Source organism: Lineus longissimus, chromosome 1 (genome assembly GCF_910592395.1).
Source record: "Lineus longissimus chromosome 1, tnLinLong1.2, whole genome shotgun sequence".
Lineage (NCBI taxonomy): Eukaryota > Metazoa > Nemertea > Pilidiophora > Heteronemertea > Lineidae > Lineus > Lineus longissimus.
The window spans coordinates 9,021,825-9,044,361 of NC_088308.1; the positions used below are offsets into that span (position 1 = coordinate 9,021,825).

General features: G+C 40.9%; 1 protein-coding gene across 2 annotated transcripts in view; it reads right to left on the reverse strand.

The window, feature by feature from the left end:
* Window positions 1-22,537, reverse strand: part of LOC135487912 (uncharacterized) — a 144,356-nt gene that overhangs the window by 74,948 nt on the left and 46,871 nt on the right. For both annotated transcript variants that reach the window (XM_064772156.1, XM_064772167.1), the window contains exons 50-78: window positions 22,117-22,239; window positions 21,346-21,528; window positions 20,431-20,556; window positions 20,015-20,206; window positions 19,505-19,633; window positions 18,504-18,692; window positions 17,318-17,452; window positions 16,909-17,091; window positions 16,412-16,546; window positions 15,524-15,700; window positions 14,694-14,822; window positions 14,018-14,203; window positions 12,280-12,405; window positions 11,771-11,977; window positions 11,354-11,485; window positions 10,403-10,603; window positions 9,855-9,980; window positions 9,203-9,412; window positions 8,623-8,751; window positions 7,392-7,583; window positions 6,729-6,881; window positions 5,836-6,024; window positions 5,098-5,229; window positions 4,224-4,412; window positions 3,369-3,497; window positions 2,878-3,069; window positions 2,472-2,606; window positions 1,552-1,746; window positions 3-332 (exon numbers count right to left, since the gene is read on the reverse strand). In XM_064772156.1, the coding sequence (XP_064628226.1) occupies window positions 3-332; window positions 1,552-1,746; window positions 2,472-2,606; window positions 2,878-3,069; window positions 3,369-3,497; window positions 4,224-4,412; window positions 5,098-5,229; window positions 5,836-6,024; window positions 6,729-6,881; window positions 7,392-7,583; window positions 8,623-8,751; window positions 9,203-9,412; window positions 9,855-9,980; window positions 10,403-10,603; window positions 11,354-11,485; window positions 11,771-11,977; window positions 12,280-12,405; window positions 14,018-14,203; window positions 14,694-14,822; window positions 15,524-15,700; window positions 16,412-16,546; window positions 16,909-17,091; window positions 17,318-17,452; window positions 18,504-18,692; window positions 19,505-19,633; window positions 20,015-20,206; window positions 20,431-20,556; window positions 21,346-21,528; window positions 22,117-22,239 (4,854 nt within the window). The remainder of the gene's footprint in view (window positions 1-2; window positions 333-1,551; window positions 1,747-2,471; window positions 2,607-2,877; window positions 3,070-3,368; window positions 3,498-4,223; window positions 4,413-5,097; window positions 5,230-5,835; window positions 6,025-6,728; window positions 6,882-7,391; window positions 7,584-8,622; window positions 8,752-9,202; window positions 9,413-9,854; window positions 9,981-10,402; window positions 10,604-11,353; window positions 11,486-11,770; window positions 11,978-12,279; window positions 12,406-14,017; window positions 14,204-14,693; window positions 14,823-15,523; window positions 15,701-16,411; window positions 16,547-16,908; window positions 17,092-17,317; window positions 17,453-18,503; window positions 18,693-19,504; window positions 19,634-20,014; window positions 20,207-20,430; window positions 20,557-21,345; window positions 21,529-22,116; window positions 22,240-22,537) is intronic.

The following is a 22,537-nucleotide window of genomic DNA, read 5'->3' on the forward strand; positions in this document are numbered from 1 at the left end:
ACAACACTATCTTGATCAGTAGCTGTCACGGCCTGGTAGACTACATCATTCGTTTTAGTAGCTTCACTTATAGTGAATCTGTACGGCATATTCTGAAACACCGGCGGAAATGTATTCCTTGTGACAGACAACCTGACGGTAGCGTTCTGGCGGGTTGTCTCAGAGGGCTTGCCGAGGTCGACCGCGTATGCTACGATGTTGTACGTCTTGGCCAGGCAGGGCGCAAGCTGTAGTGTCCGCTTCAAAGATATGATGCCCGATACTGCATCTATCTGGAAGCATTCCGAGCCGGTCCCAGTGTTAAGGTAGTAACGGACTACATCATTTGGGGGCTGAAATGGCAATGAATACGGTACTTAGTTAACCACTTAATAAAAAAGTACTTGCAGACAATCAAAGGCATTTGCAATGAAAACGGAAGACAATACAAAGTTACATATACTCGCCACATGGCAGATACACTCAGTTTTATTACACTGCATGAAAATATTACACGTATTTGGCATAAGAAAGTTAAATTGTTGACAGCTTACTTTGGCAGGGAAATAAATTACCATTATTTGCTCACTTCAGCTTCCACCTTAAACACATGCCTAGTTCTACTTTTACTAGTACATGCCTTTTTCCACTTTTACTAATACATGCCTGGTTACACCTTTGCTAGAACATGCCTGGTTCAACTTTTGCTAGAACATGCCTGGTTCAACTTTTGCCAGTACATGTCTGGTTCAACATTTGCCAGTACATGTCTGGTTCAACTTTTGCCAGTACATGTCTGGTTCAACATTTGCCAGTACATGTCTGGTTCAACTTTTGCCAGTACATGTCTGGTTCAACTTTTGCCAGTACATGTCTGGTTCAACATTTGCCAGTACATGTCTGGTTCAACTTTTGCCAGTACATGTCTGGTTCAACATTTGCCAGTACATGTCTGGTTCAACTTTTGCCAGTACATGTCTGGTTCAACATTTGCCAGTACATGTCTGGTTCAACTTTTGCCAGTACATACCTGGTTTCACATTTGCTAGTACATGCCTGGTTTCATTTTTGCCATTACATCCCTGGTTCCACTTATGCTAGTACATCCCTGCTTCCACTTTTGCTAGTACATGCCTGGTTACACCTTTGCTAGAACATGCCTGGTTCAACCTTTGCTAGAACATGCCTGGTTCAACTTTTGCCAGTACATGTCTGGTTCAACTTTTGCCAGTACATGTCTGGTTCAACATTTGCCAGTACATGTCTGGTTCAACTTTTGCCAGTACATGTCTGGTTCAACTTTTGCCAGTACATACCTGGTTACACTTTTGCTAGTACATGCCTGGTTTCATTTTTGCTATTATATGCCTGGTTCAACTTTTGCTGGTACAAGCCTGGTCAAACTTTTGCTAGTACAGCCCTGGTTACACCTTTGCTAGAACATGCCTGGTTCAACTTTTGCTATTACATGCCTGGTTCAACCTTTGCTAGTCGATGCCTTGTTTCACTTTTGCTATTATATCCCTGGTTCAACTTTTCCAGTTCATGCCATGTCGCTAGTGCAATTCTTACCTGCTTGTCACTATCGGTGGCTGACAAAGTTGCTAGTTTTATTCCCAAATTCTCCGTCTCCGGGATCTCAATAATCGGGAGTGAAAGACTCTGAGTTGTGAAGACGGGTGGATTGTTGTTACGGTTCACTGTAAACTGACAAGTTGTTGTGGCAAACTTGCTTGGGCTGCCGCCATCTTGGGCTTGTATGCGAACCTGCAGATGAATATTTGATCATTAGGCTATTCAACATTAATTATCTGTTTATCATCTCACAACTTTGATAATATTTGGTGAGCAGCCTTTGATATCATGTATCTGTTTATCATCTCACAACTTTGATAATATTTGGTGAGCAGCCTTTGATATCATGTTTGTTTACTCCGCTTGGGAGGATTTGGTCTGAAATTGAAATCAGCCACAAAAGAAATAAGCTATTTCACGAGAAAATGGCACTCTAATTTTTGGTTATTTCACACAGAAAATGCTACATTTGAACCAAATGTCATTATATCACCTGAAACATCAAAGTCCAAGGCACCTAGAAATACCTACTTTGCCAGAAGTAAACAAAGAATAAAAAGAAAGCACAAACTATTTGAAGCGATATATTGAGGCTTTTTGCATGCAGTGTTGTTTTTTTTTAAATGGAGTAAATGCCTAACAATCCCCAGGGACTGCCTCATTATGTGGGTTTCAGCCTTGTACACCATCCCATACCTCTTCAACAAAAACTTGTCACTTATTTATCAAACTATAAGGTGGAATGGGGTAATTGTAGCCCTGGTTTATTTGTAGCCCCTGCATTGTTTGATGGATGGGGATATCAATCAATATCATAGGCAGGGGCTACAATTACTCCATTCTAACTTACATCACGTTATTAATAACACCACTGGAAATATTAACAAAATTATGCTATTTTTTTCAAAACTACTCACCGTGTAAACGGAGCTTGGATCTGTAGCAAGACTAGTACCCTTCAAGCTGATCTCTCCTGAATTGACATTCACCTCGAAAAATGTTGGGGCATTTCCATCGCCAATCATGAAGTAAATGACCTTACCAAAGTCACCCTTAAAGAAAATGTGCAATGATAAAGAAAAAAGTTTATCACGATGGTTTCGATTGACAAGATGTGTGTTTCAAACTCTAGTCTTCCAGAGGCTTCTATGGCCAATCACTAAAGTGCAACACAAAAAACATCACAACAATTCATAAAAATTTGTTTTTTGTAATGGTAAAAAAACCCAAAAAACCCCCGCAATCCTTTCAAGGACACGACACAATGTGGTAAAATTGTTCCAAATCAAAGAAATTCTAAGAAACTGCGACCTAAATGCGTACCGGGTCTGTGTCGGTCGCGCTTACGGCTGAGACCGACGAACGGACTGGGTGGTTCTCCTGCAGAGCTCTATTGCAAGGCGGCACCGTTGCGAACGCCGGCGTAGCATCATTCTTGATGATTGTGATGGTCACTTTTGCCTGTGTGGTGCCGACCTTGGGGGGAGTACCACCGTCGCTAACTTGTACATCGAACTGGAAAAATATACAAGCAATAAGTTATCTGATATCTGAAAGTAACATCTGGCAGCTAATTACAATTTCAGAGTTTGATTAAGTACTGGAGTGCACACCTGACATGTGGATTTCTACTTCCGATGAATGACCCCATTTCTTTTTCCACAAAAAAAGTGGCTTTATATTTTTGAAAACATTGATCAAATTGTTTTATATCAAGGATGTTCATGGCCAGCTGCAAAACTCTCACACTTCAAGTTGAAGTCAGAGTCGGAAACTTGCTAAAGCATGCTTATATCCTCAAGTATTCTACTGACCTGAAAGCTCTTCTCTGGTATACCAATGACAGGTTTCTTCAGAAAGACTCGTCCATCTGAATCAATTGTGATGAAATCCAGCGCCCTAGGACTGTTCAGGATCGTGAAAGTCTTGGTGTTGAACGGAGCCTACAAGAGCAAAACTTCGTTTAAAAAGATACTCTTACTGGTGAGAGTGAACTGTAATGCATCCCGAGATCAGGCTTTTTTCACTCCTTCATCATATACAAACCCCTGAGAAGAAGCAGTAAAATCCACTTCAAAGTACGCTCCAATTGGCGCCTTTTTTTTCCTATGCTGCAATCCATCAGAAGGGTATGAATTTCATAATGGGTTTGAAATATCGACAGGCGGTGTATATTGAAAACCACTGGTTATGCCAGGATGGAGTTTACCCTTTCTCTGCCGAGTGACCTTTTTTTAGGACAACCATCATTGCAGAACGATTGAAGATTATCAAATCATGTGTATATCAAAGTTGTCCGATATCATCATTTAAAACTCATAAAACCCAAATGCTGTTATTTTTCTGATAAAATTCTCAAAAAACAATCTCGTTGAATGACTAGAAGTGTTATTCCCTCATTTTCAATGTCAAGTTTGTGTATCAAGTAGATTTCGAAAAATAAAAAAATTGAGAGAAAAATATATTTTGATTTGAAAAACCAAAATCAAAATCAAAGTATTTTTTGTTGTTGATATTTTCGAGAATCGGAAATATAAAAGGGCATGAAAATTTGGTGATTTAAAGTTACAGAATAAGCTTTAGTGTAATCTCTTCAGACAGTTGTTCGGTCACAGTAGTAGTCAGCGCTGTTATTTCCCCTTATTTTTGGAAATTATACCGTCACTCACCCTGGTATCCTGATCATTTGCAGTCAGGGTCAGGAATGGTACCAGAACAGCTTGGTTCTCAAATATGGTCTTGGTGTAAACCAAGTTTCCTGTAAAACTTGGCGTGTTAAGATTACGGTTGATGAGTATATTCACTAGGGCACTGGCATGACGTTGTGGAGTGCCGTTATCACTTGCTTGGACGGTTACCTGAAAATAGAGATTTTTTTTAAACCATGTTGTCGTACATGTATATGTGTAGGGTCATGATTTTTAGCCTCGCCACAAGGGGGCAGGACCCTGCCGACTCTGGTGAACATTTACAGGCATTTACTGTCAGGGTTTTATATAAGAGTTTTCCTTCTCCTAGACTGGTTGCCTACTAGGGCAAAGGAGGTCAGACTCCAGCTGGCACTGGTTTACAGGATACCAGCAGCTAGCAGTCAAACCAGTCGGCAAACCAGCATGAGGTCATGTTGAGGTAGCTCGTAAAAACTCCCTTATTTCACATTTTCTAAGGGATTTCTCCCCTAGCGGACCCCTCTACCAAGGACTCTAATTTTGATCCCAAATTGGTCGCTTCCATTTACTTCGACCTCTCTAATCAGGACACCTCTTTATTAAGGACAGCACTTGTCTGTCTATTCCTTATAGAGAGGTTCTACTGTACAAATATGTTCTTATTGGCCGATTGTGCATAAAATATCAACCTTGAAGACATTTTTTCACTTTTTCAAATCAAGAATTCAAATACGCCTGGGGTCGTTTCAAATGTGGGGTGTTCTTATGTGTCAAGGATTGAAAGTAAAAAATGACAGATAGTTCTAACAGTATTCGACCCTTTTCAATGAAATATACTGGTAGGAGGAAACCAGAAACCCTGTCGAGCACTTACCACATACTTCATTACATTATTGTCAGGTATGGGTTGGTGGAGGTTGATTTGTCCAGTGGTGGGGTCGGTAGTGAAGTAAATGTTGCCATCTCCAACGCCAGTCTGGGCATATGCAAGGGTCTTGAACGGTACCTGAAAAGAAATACAAATTTTTTTAACGATCAACTCATTAAAGGGGACTATAGGCTGGAGTTGGGGGTCAAACTGGGTGTCTTCATGTGACTCATATGCACAGTTGGGGATTGGGTCGATTTTTATTTAGGACTGAAGATCTTGCTGATGCAGGGTAGAACAGTTTCAGTATGACTGCAAGATAGGAGAAAATCCTCATGGCGATTCTGTGCAACTTTATCTTGCCCACCTGCCTGCCGTCTATAGACTCCCTTTAAGTATATAAGGTTTGTATCATAATCGGATGGTCTTATGTAACTGAATGTACTGCAAATACTTCCAAATTTCCACTTATTTTGCCATGATTACATTGTGTTTGCGTCAAACATCGGTCTTTACGACAAAATCTTTTTGGCATCATGCGGTCAATGTCATGTCATTCAATGGTATAAGGAGTGATTTGACCATCTTCATGCCTAGAAAGTGCTTCAAAGAATCATTTGTTGAATGTTTTTTTGACCCCTAATAATTTGTGCATCTTTTAATTTGGGCATCCCGCTAAACAGGCCTTATTATACCATGGTATAAAACCACTGCACCACATTTGATACAGATATATCGGCTTACTGGAGATGCATCATTTGCTGTCAGCTTGAACACGCTCCGTGAAGTTTGGTGGTTCCAATCGATCGTAGTCGTGTAGACATTTTTGGTGAAGACAGGTCCAACCTTGTTCCTGATGACGGTTATGGTCACCTTGGCTTTTCTCGGGGCAACTCGTTGTGGCGTACCCATGTCCTTAGCGTCAACATCGAACTGAAAATTTAATAATTATAACTATAATTAGTAAAGGACGATATAAGGTTATGGTGTATAACTTCGGAAACATGCACATAGGGATTCAAGTGGTACAGTCCAAATCACAATTGTCATCCCTAAATTTGCGTCATTGACGCGCTACCCAGCGTGTAGGCCGTGCGTAGTTTTCGCGAAAACCTAGAGAGACAAGCGCGTCACTGGTGCGTCTTTGACGCGCAACTCGAATGTACATTTCACGTCACTGACGCGAAGCAGGACAGATGTCAATTTTGATTTGGACTGTATGTGCATTCAACATTGGAATGCCTCAAGCAGATTTACATGTGGTTTTTTTTCCAAAACAGAGTTGTTTGGCCAAAACGCTGTAGAGTTCGCGATTTCTCTATTTCACAAAAAAGCCTTTACTTCGAACTTTGAAGTATTGGTAATGAGTTTATGCCATGATCCAGCTCAAAAGAATTAACCACTTTGCTATGGGACAGCGTTATTATGTTTGAAATGGCTTCCCATAGCCTCATTTGCATCATACATTTTCCCACATGTCATCATGATGTCATAAGACCAACATTTTGGGCTTTCGTACAGATGAGGTCAATCGAAACTTGGGAAATGGGCATAGTCCTCTACAAAATCTGGGAACGGAGGGACTGGAGGAAATATTTGTGGAGAGAAAGATATTTGTGAACCGAAAGAAATTTTACCTGGTACACATCTGTGTCGGCCGAGTCTTGATAGAGGGGGCTCTGCACGAATATCTGGCCTGAGACCGCATCTATCCTGAAGTACTGCCTCGCGAGGATGTTTGACGGTGCCGCGGTCTCAATGATATTATATCGGATATTTTTCCATGGACCCTGAAAACCAAAAATTAATAGGGTGCCAGGGTGAAATTTGATAAGCGGTCAGTCTGAATACTTGTGTGATCCCAGTTTTCAAAGTATCAAAATCCTAATCCCAACAGATCCCAGTTGAACAGGGATCCAAACTGGGATCCTGGGTGGATGCCACTTTTACAAACAGGGATCCTAGTGGGATTTGGAAATCCCACTTGGATCCCGCTTAATCCTGGTGGAACCCCGCAGTTACTTTTTCTGTGGAGTTCTACTGTGGTTGGATTTTATGACTACTTGAATTCTTAAAGTTGTTTGCCTCACGAAATTGGCTGCTTGGTATACACTCTGAAACATAAAGGTTTCTGCGATGTTCTTGAAAACCTTTTAGGGGTTTTCAACCGACACAAGTATGCACCCTGAAGAGATTTTCAGGGTTATGAAATGTTTCATATTCAATTGGCAGATGACAGGTAATGGCAATTAGTTTGTCTGTTTTGTAAATAAAAAAAATCTCATATCAAAAATACTCACGGGCCTGTCATTATCTGTGGCGGACACTGTTAAAACGGCTTGATTCAGGGATTTTGTTTCGGGAATCGTTTCGGCGTAATCTGTTTTTGCGAATGTCGGATCGTTTAGATTTCGGGAAACTGTGATGGAGACGGATGCAGTGACCGGCGTACATTTCGTTCCTTTGTGTGGATCCGAGGCAACGATACGAAGCTGGAAAGACAAATCGACAAGTTCTTTTTTTAATGTCTGATATTTTTGTCGTTGTTCAACTTGTACCTTTTTCAAACACATCATTGGATATTTCTTAATCTTCTCCTGCATGTGATAATAAGCCATGAAATTGAAAACGAAATTGACACTTATATACCGCAAAATCCAAGATGACTTTGCTCTTAACAGATGGATTTTTAGCCCACATCTGAAAATGGCAGCAGTCTTAGCCTTTTAAATATATCAACACTGTGTTCGTTCCAAAGTCTGGCCGTCTGCCGAAGGAAGCTCCTGCCACCGGACGGTCCCAGGCGATAGCTGGGGATCCTCAGGAGACATCATACTCCGTAGCAGTCGCAGTTTTCCGTAGCAATCACAAAGGCAGTAATCCGGGCCAGTTCATTCAGCGGTCCCCACAGCTCCCTCTCAAGGCCATAAACAACATTAGGCTGAGAAGATGGAGAAGTTGGGGGCAATTGGAAAGAGTATGTGGGCTAGAGTTGAGTTGGCACTCCCTTCTGACACAGTGCAGGGGCGTAGCTAGAGGGGATTGAGGCAGGGAAAGTGCTCCCATAAGTTACTAAAAAATGCGTTTTTGACCATGATTTTAGCAGAAAAATTTCAACAAGTGTTATTTTGGCCCCCGACCAAAAGTCTTGTTACGGGACTGCAGTATCAGATCTCATTAGGTGGACATGTCGACCATGTTATCAAATACTTAGGCGATAAATGATTGTGGCCTCCCTAGGTGTCTTAGAGCTTCCAAATTACGTTTGAAACTGCCTTGTCCCTACCGCCAAACATTGCTTTCCCATCATTAGACAAGAATAGGCAATGACAGATAAAGAGGGGAGGTAAAATGACAACACACATTTTATGAAATACCTTGAAAATAGACAATAACTGAGTTATAATAATGTTCAAAAAGCTTTTCAAAGGCTCTGTTCAGTTTTTGACAGAGATGCATATCATTTTTAGGTGAAATTTCACAAACCTTACATACTTGCAATGGTACAAAAAACATCTTTTTGTTACCTACCATATAGTTCAGGTTGTTCTCGGCAGTCAAAGCAGTCCTGACAGACACACGATTGGTTGCAGAGTCGAATATGAAATATGCCGGAGCGTTTGGGTCCCCAATGACCTGATAGCTGATCTGGTTGAATGGCTGGAACAGAGAAATTGTTATGCAGTCATAAAAAATATCTTTTTACTCTTAAACTTCAAAAATAACTTTATAACTACCGGTAATAAATAACTAACAAAAAATGTTTTTGATTGAAAAGCGCTTTGAGACAGTAGATGATACAGTGAAAAGCGCTATATAAGAACTCGCTGTTATTATTATCATTATCATTATTAACATCAGTTTTTGTACAAAATGAACAAAAATGCTGGTCCGGTCTAATGTAATAAGTGCAAGGTTGACTGTAACAAGTACATGTACAGTAGGCCCTCCCTCAGTAGTCACCTCTGTATTAAGGACACTATGTGTGGTCCCAATTGGTAGTTTCTATTTAAGTTGACCTCTGTAATCAGGATGCCTTGCTATTATGGACAGCACTCCAAGCGGTCCTGAGGGTGTCCTTAATTGTGAGGTTCTACTAACTATAACTTACAGCAGCATCATTGTCAGTCGCCTGTACATTACCAGGCTGGATAGGAATCACGAATCCATTAATAGCATTCTCCAGGACAGTTCCAGAATATTGGCCAATGGGATTGCCACCAAAAGTGGGACAGAGAGTATTCCTTCGGACGGTGATAGTGACTCTCCCATTGGTGGAGAACTTTTGTCGCCACCCGTCATCTTGAGCTCGCACATCCATCTAAAACAGGTTAAGATTCATACATGAGAACGATACTTGTTCTAATGGTCAGGTCAATTACAAATTTCCTGAATTGAATAATTAGGGGGCATGTCAAAAAGACAAACACTGCTCATCTCCCAATGGACCCCTGGCCGCCAGTAAAAAAAAAGATTTTGAGGAGCAGGTCGAAGCGGACCAACACTGTTTATTTCTCCATGAACTCCTCCCCCTCTAGTAAGATGAGGGAGCATGTCAAAACTATTTTGAAGCCAAAAAGACAAACACTGACTAAGACCCTAAAGATTAAACGCAACTCGTCTAACAAAATTGCTCATGCAAACGCTCCTTAAAACTGATGGGTTACCAAAAAATCTACTTGGTCATGTAATTTCCAGCCCAAGGTGGTTGAAGGCGGCAGCTATAGCCCTCAGGCCGTTTTCAATTTCAAGAAGAAACTTACCACATATTGCGTCGCAGTGCCCTCATAGAGAGGCTTATTCAAATAAAAGATGCCAGTCTTCTCATCAAGCCGGAACATATCAGTTTCTGGCTTCTTCTGATTCTGCCATGAGTAACTCACAGTATCCTAAAAAACAAAACAGAACAGGAGTGAAATGTCATGTACGTTTCAGACAAAACAGAACAGGAGTGAAATGCCATGTATGTTTCAGACGAAACAGAACAGGAGTGAAATGCCATGTACATTTCAGATGAAACAGAACAGGAGTGAAATGTCATGTATGTTTCAGACGAAACAGAACAGGAGTGAAATGCCATGTACATTTCAGATTAAACAGAACAGGAGTGAAATGTCATGTATATTTCAGATGAAACAGAACAGGAGTGAAATGCCAAGTACATTTCAGACGAAACAGAACAGGAGTGAAATGCCATGTACGTTTTAGACGAAACAGAATAGGAGTGAAATTTCATGTACATTTGAGACAAAACAGAACAGGAGTTCTTCAAAAAATAGCTTGCAAATAGGACATAATCGATCATACTTACCCCAACATCTGCATCTGTGGCACTGAGCTTCACAATGGTTTTTCCTCCATCAAACAGATCGGTCTCTTGAAGAGTGACGCTGTACTGGCCACGTTGGGGGGCGACCCAAACTGGGGAGTTTGGATTACGAATCACGCTTATGGTAACAGAGGCGGTGGCTATCAACGTATCACTGGCGCTATCGGATGCTAGGACGCGTAACTGAAGGAGAAGGTTTTGTGATATTACCAAAAATATACAAGCTCATCTCACATCGGCACATTCTGAATAAACTGTCTGTCCTTTTAAGTTTAATATCTGGGAAATGGACGGACAAAATGTGTTCAAAATTTGTATACATCTCTGATGACGCGTTGTACATATCGCTTGTAAATTTCAGCATAGTATCTATTTTAGGTTTTGATATTCCCTCTTTACCCGCATTTTGTCATTTTTTACGACTCTTTAAAATATTTTGATAAGAGTCAAGAGCCTGAAGTCTTTTTGCATTAGACTCTCCACAAATTCACCTTTCAATTGAAACAAAGACTTTGCATGTCTGTATCATTATTTTGAATTTTCACTCAGAACCAGTAAACTTTAACCATAAGCCTTACCTTTTTCCTGCTGCCACCTCACCCTAACCTCTTCCCTCGGGCACAAACCCGATATGCAGTGGGGATATGCTGTGGTTCCTGTTGTTAACATCATTTCAGTGAGACAATTGCCACAGTTAATGGCGTCCCTTGGTCATTAGGCACCAGACGTTTGGCCATGAATGACGTAGATTTACGTCATTGGGCACCAGACGATTGGCCATGAATGACGTAGAAAAACGTCTTTGGGCAACAGACGTTTGGCCATGAATGATGTAGATATAAGTCATTTGGCCCCAAGGTGTTGTGTTAAGTTAACGTAACACATGAGCATCCCCAATCATCATGCACAGTGCAACATTACAACAAAACTTACGATGTATCTGTCCAAGTCTTTAGTCTTCAAATCATTTCGCACACGAATCTCAAAGCCCAGGCCTGTGTTTTTTACTGTTTTGAACATATCCGGACTTGGCCAAATACCATCTGGCCTATACGTCATTACACCCTGTGAAGAAAAAAGGTATTTAAAATCCATCGGATAAAATATGCATGCTCTGTTGTGGAAACTACAAATTTGGAAGTTTACCCACAAAACAGCAATTTTTTATTTTGACAATTGCATCCTGATATAAAATTACTTGTTTTTTGAAAACACCTATTGTGATCACGTTAATAGCTAACACGTTAAAAACACTGGTGAATTGTGCACAATTGCATTTCTATTTTCATAGACCACCAGTAATTACGAACGGCATACTACTTTATTGAAACTTCTCCGTTGAAAACTTACCCCTGTGCCGACAGGCGGAGTTGCCAGAACTGTAGTCACCCACTCATCCACTTTTCTCGTCTGCGGAATTGTTACGAAATAACTCCCACCGTTTGTACCAGTGCCGTTGAACCTAGGTGGCGTTGTAATGCGGGTGACAGTGATGGAGACAGTGGCAACCGCCGTCTTTGGATTTAGAGGATGCTGGTCACTTGCTTGTACCGAGAACTAAAAAGAAACAAAAAAATTCAAACTTGACCACGAGACTCTGTCGATCACCAGATGAGCATGATGACCACTGCGAATCCCCTGCACTGTGATTGGACAAGTGAAGTCAAGTGACAACTTCATAAAAACTGATCAGTCCGCTGACATTACTTCCACGGCAGTATCATTATTCACAGACCACTTCATGGATTGGGTCCTGGGAAAAAATGTACTGACCTCTGGATTGGTCCGTATTTGAAACTGGAGTAGAAACATATGAAATAAAGACTAATCTTTATTGTTTCTTGATCTTAATAACTCACGTCGAATCTATTGATGTTGCTGTTCTCCAGGTTTTTGGCGACGACGATTTTGCCAGAACGAGGGTCGATATAGAAGAACTCGGCTGCTCTTGACAAACCAGGTATCATGGTGTAGAGAATTGTGTCCTACAGAAAGAGAAAACATCCCGTTGATGATTCCGTAAACTCTCCAATGAAATGGCCAGGGCCATTGTGCTCACCTCATGTGGTGGAAAGATTGATAAAGAGCATGGTATTGTGTCATGTAGTGTTAGGTTTGATGTAGGTCCAAGCAATTACAATTTCCCCAAAATGGCCAATTTACAGTACATTCGACCTCTGTGACTTTGAAAAGTAGGTCAAATCAAAGAAGACCCGGGTGACTCATTGAATGGTTGTTAGAATTAGATGTACCTATGATATAAAATTGGTGCCAATCGGGCAAGTCATTACTAGGAATATTAATGGCATTTTGAAGAATTTAGGATTTGGCCCCCTCCCTGGAGGCCAAACGGCAAATCAGATCGCACCAAACTTCGGTACCTGAGATCACCTGACCAAGGGGTACATGTGTACTTAATTTGTGATCAATAGTCATTGCAGTTAAGAAACGTGCCATAGTTACGGCCTGACGGCCAATTTACGCCATTTGACCTCTGTGACCTTGACAAGAAGGTCAAATTAAAAACCTGTGTGACATATACTGTATGGTGGTTAGATGTACCCATGATATCAATTTGGTGGCAATCGGGCAAGAAGTTAAGGAATAATCACATTTTTAAGGTTTTTGGATTTTGCCCCCTGGTGGTCAAGTGGTGAATCATATTGGACCAAACTTCGGTCCCTGAGATCACCTGACTAAGGGGTAAATGTGTACCAAATTTGGTATCAATAGTCATTGCAGTTTAGAAACGTGCCATCGTTACATCCTAACGGCCAATTTACACCATTTGACCTCTGTGACCTTGAAAAGGAGGTCAAATCAAAAACCCGGAGGATATATGATGCACCTTTGCTAGAAGTACCTACCATATTTTTTTCAAAATTTCCCGACTACTATTAAGGGAGATATTGCATATTTTCAACGTACTTTTAACGTTTGGCCCCCTGGTGGCCAAACCATGAAACGAATCGGACCGAAACTTGGTCTCCAAGGTGTCATTACATAAGGGTACATGTGTACCAAGTTTCAACTCAATAGCTCTAACAGTTACGAAACGTGCCCTGCTAACGGACGACGGACGACGACGACGACGACGACGACGACGACGACGACGACGACGACGGACGACGGACGCCACGGTATGGGATAAGCTCACCTCTGCTAAGAGGTGAGCTAAAAACGAAATACAATTTCTATGCAGAATCTTTCTTTGAAAATGACTCGAAGAGCCCACTAAATGAAATGAAGTAAATTCAAAATGGCTGCCTTGGCCGCCATATTGAATTTGGGATAGTGTGAGACTTTATAAGGAACCTTCTCCTAATCTCTTCCAACAAACATGACAAATATCAATAAAATTAGCTCATTCGGAAGAAGCTTCTCCCCAAAATCAATATAACAAAATTCAAGATGGCTGCCATGGGCCATAGTTGTTTGAAAAGGGAATTAGATTTTACGGGCTGAGGCTACAACAATTTAAAAAGCAAAGAAAATTATTGGCATGATCTGTTCCATCAGTTTTTTTTTCTGGCCAATGTAATTGAAATTTGAAAACAATATCATGGATCATTTTGAAAATAAACGATAAAGTCTCACGTTGTCTGCATCTGTAGCAGCAACGGTCAACACCGGTTCGCCTATCGGCTTCTTTTCGGGAATCGTCTCGGAATAACTTTTTGGCGCGAACACAGGAGGATTGACATTTCTCAGGACGGTGATGGTAACCGTTGCTCTGGCTTTTTGTGTGGTTGTAGCAAACGTCTTCGTGGCCTCTACGATCAGCTGAAATCAGATGACACACATTTTCAAACTCAATTATGGCATTTTTTCAAACATAGTTGTTTTGCTTTGAACTTCCTGAAGCCAATGGAATTTTTTCTTACCAAGTAATCGCTAGGGTCGAGCATAGTTTTCCCACCACGGAGACCAAGGTGGGAAAATGCCACAGTGGATGCAGGCCTCAACCTCAGGTGTCGTGAGATGGGAGATTTTAAGATAAATACTTAGGGACAAATGTGTGTGAAGCCAAAAAAGGCATAATGGTTTAGTCTCTCTGCACACCCTCCACTCTCAAGAGACTAAATTTGGGGAACTTTGGCTTCATCAACCTAATGTAATATCAAATAGGTGGTGCTTTATTGCAATGAAAACAAAAAGCCCCAATGCCCTGAGTCCCCTGAAATGTCTAGTCCCTTTTTGGTTCAAAATAATTTTACTGCAGTCCCTAAAGGATTAGCATGCGCCGGTAGAACTGGAAGAAATTTTCACTTACGCTGTAGCTTGTCAATTTAGCAGCGTCTTCTTTGAGAGGCTTCTTCACCTTAACATCGCCATTTGTCGGGTCAACCTCATAATAATCCGGTCCAGAACTTGTTCCAACGACATCGTAAGTGATGCCGGGCTGCAAGGAGATAGGAGAAATTAACAATACACCCCGGCAAATCGGTGTCCCCATTCCACAGACAGGCCCGGCAAATCAGTTGCCCCATTCTACGCAGACAAGCCCGGAAAATCCACAGGCAAAGGAAATGTTGAAAAGAGGCTTTTGATATTGTGCCTCACAGAATCTTATGTGATACGCGTACCTTAGTTTACTTTTCACACTGTGGGGAAAATGTTACGGATGACAAATTTTTGGCAGATTGCTATGTGAGGGTTTGGGCTATGTGAGAATACTACAAGGTAGGTGTATTGTTTCAGTCAGCGTAAATCAACCAAAAACGGCAAGATTTTCTTCTCTGGTGCCGGCACGGCAGTGGTGTGTGTCATTATGATGGACCAATTAACCACCAAACTGAACAAATAGCGTACAGTCCAAAACACAATTGTCATCCCTAAATTCGCGTCACTGGCGTCATTGGCGCGTCATTAACATGCTGCCAAACGTCTAGAATGCGCGCAAGTTGAGCGTAGGTCACACATAATTTACGCGAAACATAGAGCAATAAGCGTGTCACTGGTGCGTCATTGGCGCGCAACTTGTGTATCACTGACGCGAAGCAATATGGAGGTCAATTGTGATTGGGACTGTAAGGCTTTAAAGAATTTAAAATCATTTTTCAATAATCATACCAAGATCGATGTCCACATATATTAACCTACCGGAGGACTTGCAGAAACCTTTCCCACTGAGTATGCAAGGGGCCTGTTTTCATTCATAGTATAAGCATAATTTGGTGTAGAAAACCGAAGCGTGCCACTGTCCTTGACGATATTGACCCTCACGTTCACAGTACCGCTGCGTCTTGGATTTCCCCCATCTGTGGCGAGAATTCTCATCTGAAACAAATCATAAGACATATGAGGTCGAAAAGTCAGGACAATTAATAATTAGTTGTTGCAGCTATATGTACATAAAGGTTGATAAAAATAGCTCATTTTCAATTTGCGGTAGACTGTAATCCCGGAATAATCACGAGAAGTTCATCATTTTACTCCTAGGTGGCCAAACCTGCTTCCTTTAGTCCTGCCACCTAAGAGGTAGCTCATAAACTAAAATTATCCTTTCAGTTAGAAGCAGTTCATGAGATTTTCTGGTTAAACAAATTAACTGTGCAGTACCCCCTACTCTGTTACGGAAATAAACTGTTAATGCCACCTTTTTTTTGTCGAATTACAAATCCCCTTGGGGTAATTTTCCGGAAAGTCGGAAAAAAAGTCCCGACGAACATTTTTGACACTCATTTTTTTCTTCTCCCAACCATAAAATAGAGAGAAATGAAAAAACACTTTTCCCGACGACCAATTACAACCAATTTCTATTTTTTTTGGGGTCCCATGTATGATCTGAGACTAAAATTGATAAAGAATAAGCATGTTTTTTAAAAATTCCCCTGCCCGCCCGCATAGATTTTGAGTCTGATGAAATTTTTTTTGAGATTGAAGAAAAATATTTGTTAATATTTCATATAAAATATTTTATTCCCACCCACATAGGTTTTGGATCTGAAGTTTCGTAATCCAACCTATTAAAAAAGTGTATTAACTTACGGAGTATGTGTTGTCTGTCCTTTGAGCTACAGATGACTTCAGTGTTATGACACCACTGTTAGGATTCACATAGAAAAAGTTTAGCACAACACCACTTGGATCCATTGAGTACGTAAAGGTCTTGTCAGGTCCGGGCTGCAAAATAAGACATTGATAAGACATTAATTAGCAAGTTCATAAATATGAATTGTCCACTGGACAAATATCAAAGTGTCTTGCAGAAAACAACAGAACCAGTAGGGTGCAGTATGGCAAATCTGCGCTAGGAGAAACTTTCAGCAATAAGATTTCAACTGACGTCCATCCTACAAACTTTTGTTTATAATTCTGATTACTTTGATCCAAAGAAAAACATGATGTAGTAATCCTATGTAATCTACCTTTGTTCTGGGCTCAAGAAACCATACATTGCGATAAATAATAAAAATAAAATATCCCCCTGCCCGATTTTGATAATGGGTTTAGATATAATTGGGTGAGAAACAATTTGTTTTTACCTGGTCATCGTCAGTTGCGTTGACATTGACGATGAAGGTCCCCGGTGGTGCATTGAAGTTCATGTCGCGGACCAAGTCTCCGTGAAGGAATCGCGGTGCAAACAGGTTGCGATCAACGTTAATTGTGACCACCGCTGTTGAGGTTTGGCTCGGAATACTGTTATCTCTGGCTAGGAGGCGAAGCTGAAAAGGCAAAGTGAGGTTCTAAAGGAACGACTTGGGCATCAGACTTGCGGGTTTTTCATACAAAAACGATTCCATCTGTCTCTAAACTGGATAATTGAAAAATCATTGAACCGCAATAAACAATGCACTGGGATAGGGTGTAACTATAGACCTGCCTGAAATTCACAAGCCATGTCCAAAACTGCCTCGCAACACTAAAAAATAAATTTTCCATTAATCTCACCGTGTAAACTTGCTGAGTTTCTTTTTTCAGATCCACCCCGGATTTGAGGTAGATCCTTTTGTCAGAACGGTATTCAAAGTAGGTCGACGCTGCTCCATCACCAATTGTTGTCACGGTGAATGTGTTACAGGGTGCCTGGAAAAAAAGCAGCAAGAATATTTAAAATTATACTCAAAATGCTCCGAAATAGTGCAAATATTCTTAAATAAGTTTTTTTATTTGTTGGATTATGACAGAATCCCCCTTGGGTCATTTTCCAGAAAGTGGAAAAAAAAAGTCCCGTTCACCGTTTTTGACACACCTTTTTTTCCCTGTCCTAACCATAAATAGAGAGAAATGAAAATATATTTTCCAAATGACCGATTTCAACCAATTTTTTTTGTTTGTCCCCCTTGTATGATCTGAGGCTAAAATTTATAAAAAATAAGCATGTTTTTATTTTATTTCCTTCACCTCACATAGATTTTGAGTCTGATGGAATTTTTTCTCATTCCCGCCCCACATAGGTTTTGAGATTGAAGAAAAATATTTTTTATTATTTTTCTTTATTACCGCCCCAACCACATAGGTTTTGGATCTAAAATTTCATAATCCAATTTAATGCAAACGTGTAGCCGAATTGACATAATTCTATGTTGGCAGTGATTGCCTGGCGACTTCCCAACCAATATGGTGTGATGGGTCACATATGATCAACTGAAGGAAAAATATTTATGCAATCCTTCCTTTGCCCGCACAGGATACATATCTTTACCGTAGAACAGTTATAGCATACATGATTTAAGGCCATGCAGAATTAGTGGAATGAGCGGATTCTGGGCTTCAATCACCTGGAAAAGCCAGTATTTGTCGCGATGATCGTTGCCATGCCTGAACTCAGAAGACGAAAGGAGGTACGGTAATACAGCGCTGCACACGGCTACCGACTGAACTAAACTGTCCCTACAGACCAGTTTTCATGCCCTCATTGTGAGTCATGGCATAACGACTGTAAAAAGCGATTTTCGAATAATCTTTGTGGCGTATCGAACAAATCAAAACTTAATGAATTCATTAAGTTCCATTTTGTATGAAATTATATCATATTTTGCACAGAATCTGCTCATTCCGCTAATTCTACATGGCCATAATTTAACCCATTTTGTTGATGTTTTCAAAGATCGCCGCAGCTGTGTTCCTTACTTACCTGGTCATTATCCGAGACAGTGACAGTGACGATCGGTGCAGTGCTGCTCTGCGTCTCCTGGATTTTTGGTGCAGTGTAAGAGCTCGGGTTAAACTGAGGCGCATTACACTTGGTAATCCTGATGTTGACATTTGCGTTCGGGCTCGAGGGCCTGGCCGGGTTGCCACCATCCTTCGCTGCAACTTGGAACTGAAAAAGCAAAGGAGAGGAATTTTGAAAATGATATTTTTATAAAGGCAGCTCTTACAGTCTAAATCACAAATGACATCCATCCTGCAAGTTGCACGTCAATGACGCACCAGTGACGTGCTTATCTCTCTATGTTTCACATATATTACGTGCCACCCACGTGCGAGTTACGCTCAATTTACGCGCTGGGTAGCGCGCCAATGACGCGAATTTAGGGATGTCAATTGTGATTTGGACTGTATATAAACGATTGAAATTAGCACAGAAAAATCAAGTTGACTTGACTGGGATTCAAATCAGAGAGCTTTAGCTTGCCAGTCCACTACCAATTGAGCTTACGAAGTTCTCCGACTTTCTGATCTGTTTGACACCATTTTTAGAGCAAACTCAGATTTAGCTTATACATTTTGCGGACCAGGGTCCGTCTCAAAGTGCTTTACTACAACTGTCACTATAAGAGGTCTCCACAGAGGCACTGCCCAAGGGGTGTTAAGGGGCTGGTCATACCGACCTCGTTTTACCCCTTCACTACTGGAAATTTTATTATTCGATTGACCACTGGACTTCACAGCGTCATTCCCAGCAATGACGTAATGACGTGCAATGCATCAGGCATCGTAGTTCATTGTGTTATGACATCATCAGACCAAAGTTCCGGTCTACAGGAGCCACGTCTTTGCACGTTGGACTCAAATTTTGGGCTACAGTAGTGAAGTGGTTCAGCTTGACCTGTGAAGGGACCAGACTGGGGTACGAACCCATGTACTATCACACACGTATTATCACAGAAATAGAGTGGAGAAATGACCTACGTTGAAATTGGCCGTTGGTGCATTGATGAGAGATGAAGCCACTATGATCTCGCCCTTTGTTGGGTCCACAAAGAAGTACGTCTGGTCCACCGTGGTACCAACCATGGAATAAGTCACAGTTCCATATTTCTGAAACATAAGACACAAACTTTTCACAGCAATGCCAAAAAGATATATGTACTACATTGTGAGCAATCTTTTCATTAACAAAATATTTTAGTCTGGGAACAAGGCTGAAATTTAGGTTTTTTTACTGTTTTTAATAGTCTGGGGGAAGCTCATCAAGATTCAATAGGGTGCCCTTGATAGGATTTTACCTAACCATCATAACTTAAACCTCAGTTCGTGCGACAATACAAAATTTTTCTGTGTGATGCAGGTTTTTGGCAGTGCAAAGAGCTTTGTCTCCTGTAACTTTGACAGGAGGTCAAAGATTCGCTGGCTTTTAGAAACTGGAGATGCAAAAGAAGTGTCATAAAAAAGGATCGATATCGTGATAACATTACTTACCCCGCTGTCCGGATCACTAGCTTTCACTGTATCCAACACTGTGCCGACCTTTTCGACCTCAAGAATGGTTTTGACAATATTTCTCGAATTTGGGTCAATTGTCGGTGGATTCAAATTGAGGTCGATAGTGACTGTGACAACTTTCGTATCAGTCTTGGGCGGAACGCCTCCATCACGTGCTTCGACCACAACCTAAAAAACGTCAAAAGGTGCTGATGCAGAACTTTTTGATATCTTTAAAAGGAGACCTTCATCATGCATAATCAGGTGGACATGAGGTAGGCAGTTGAGAGCTACGAAAGGTAGATTTAGAGATGTCTTTCTTGTTCTGAGAATTTATTAATGGAATTTGCAAAATCCAATAACAGAAAATGGACAATCAAAAAACTAATTTTCGGGGTCCTAAAATACCTTACCTTGAATGATTCAATGGCTCCTGGTGCCCTAGTCATTGTCAGAAGACCACTGTTCTGATCGATTCGGAAATATTGTAGGGAAACGTCATCTCCGATGATTGCATACCTGACTCTGTCGAATGGATCCTGGAAAATTAGATATAAAATTTACATAGATAATAGCAATAAATTTGTGTATCTGTACTCAAACTAGAAATTTGAAATTTGCTTGTCAGCAAATTTGACAGCCCCCACGGGCCCACACAGTACACGTATGGAGGATTGAAGTCTATTCCGTTTCGCGGATGATCTATTTCCGGACAAACAAGCTCGCGCTTTCTCAAAATCACACGCTCAATAACATTTAAACAACACCCTAACCTTTTCAGATGGGCAGGATGGATCATCGATAAGCATTTAAGGCTATTCCTTTATTTTATTCCTACATTCAACCGTCGTTCTTTGCTCAAAATACTCGACAGCTCGCCACTTCGGGGATCCCCCACTTCGGCAAAGAGATACCGCCGCCATGATGCATGAGGATATGACGTCACCATTACGGGGCGGAGCTTATATGCTAATGTACGTGTCGTGCCGGAGATTTGAAAGCAAATCAGAAAAATCGGCGCATAAAAACGCTTCAAAGCCATCAAAATTATCCAAATTTCGAAAAAGTCTTTGGTGACGTTGAATGGTTGGGGTTATGTTTTGTGGTATACGGAAGAAAGATTTTTGGTTTATTTAGGTGTTTTAGAGAACACTCACAATAATGTTTGTGGTTGAACAGATAGAAGAATGTAGAACTTCCAGCAATCTCAATATGGTCCCCAGACTGTTGGTCAGGGGCCCATAATAAATACACACGGAATGTATTTTGTATTTCTGAGCCAACCGTATTCACGTATTTCGCATTTTTTTAAAATTTGGAATATTTACCACTTTGTCGTCATCTGGAGCATTCAATCGTGGGAAATTATGTGGGATGCCAATATTTGCCAGGATCTTCTGGTCTGCATATGCATCAAACACTGGCGCCTTCTCATTCCTGTCCACAGTAATTTCAACGGGGACTGTGGCTGTTTGGATTGGCACTCCCTGATCTGAAGCTGTCACTGTCATCTGGAATAAAGCAGAATCACATGAATTAAACTGACCACAACTGACATGATGGGTTATTTCCATTAAACGGACCACAAACTGCCCGCATGATGGGTTATTTCGATTAAACTGACCACAACCTGCCCGCATGATGGGCTATTTCGATTTAAATTTATCAAATAGAAATAACTCCACTTACTGACAGAACATGGTAATATGCATCACAGAACCAGGAATTTTGTGTGCACAGTTGGCTGGAGTGTCATTACCGTTGGTTTTCAAGCTTTCTTTGGATGGGACACAGAGGTGGAATCTACAACATACCCTACCCTACTCAGCACCGATAACTGGCTATCATTAATTTCACTTTATCAAGGAAATGTACATGAAGTAACTACAGCAGAACCTCTCTATTAAGGACACCCACGGGACTGACAACTGCTGTCCCTATTAGAGAGGTGTCTTGATTAGAGAGGTCAGATTGAATGGAAACAACCTATTTACATGTAGGACCAAAACTAGTGTCCTCAATAGGGAGATTGTCCTTAATAGAGAGGTGTCCGCTTAGGGAGGTTCCACTGTATATGACAAAGATACATTATTACTTACTGTATACATTTTAGGAGTCAGGCTGCCGGTATTGACAGATTCCCTGATATTGATCTGACCAGTTATTGGGTCGATGATAAAGTATTGATTGGTCAGAGAATACCTAACAGTATTGTCCGGAGGCTAAAAGAAGAATACAGAATGAAATTATGCTATAAAACTAAATGTACTATAGCCAAAAGTATATTGATCTCGCTTTTACATGTATATTTTTGCTACAATTTCCTAATGGAAAGGCAAAAAGGAAATGGCATAACATAACACTGATGGGGCCACAGTATACATTCACAAACTTGAGGAGTGGTGAAAGTACATCCGTTCTGTAAACTTAAAGGACGGGATGATTCAATGAGAAAGCTCATGCCAGTGCACAAGGAATATAACGGTTTTCTTCTAGGATTTAGAACAGGATTTATTTTCT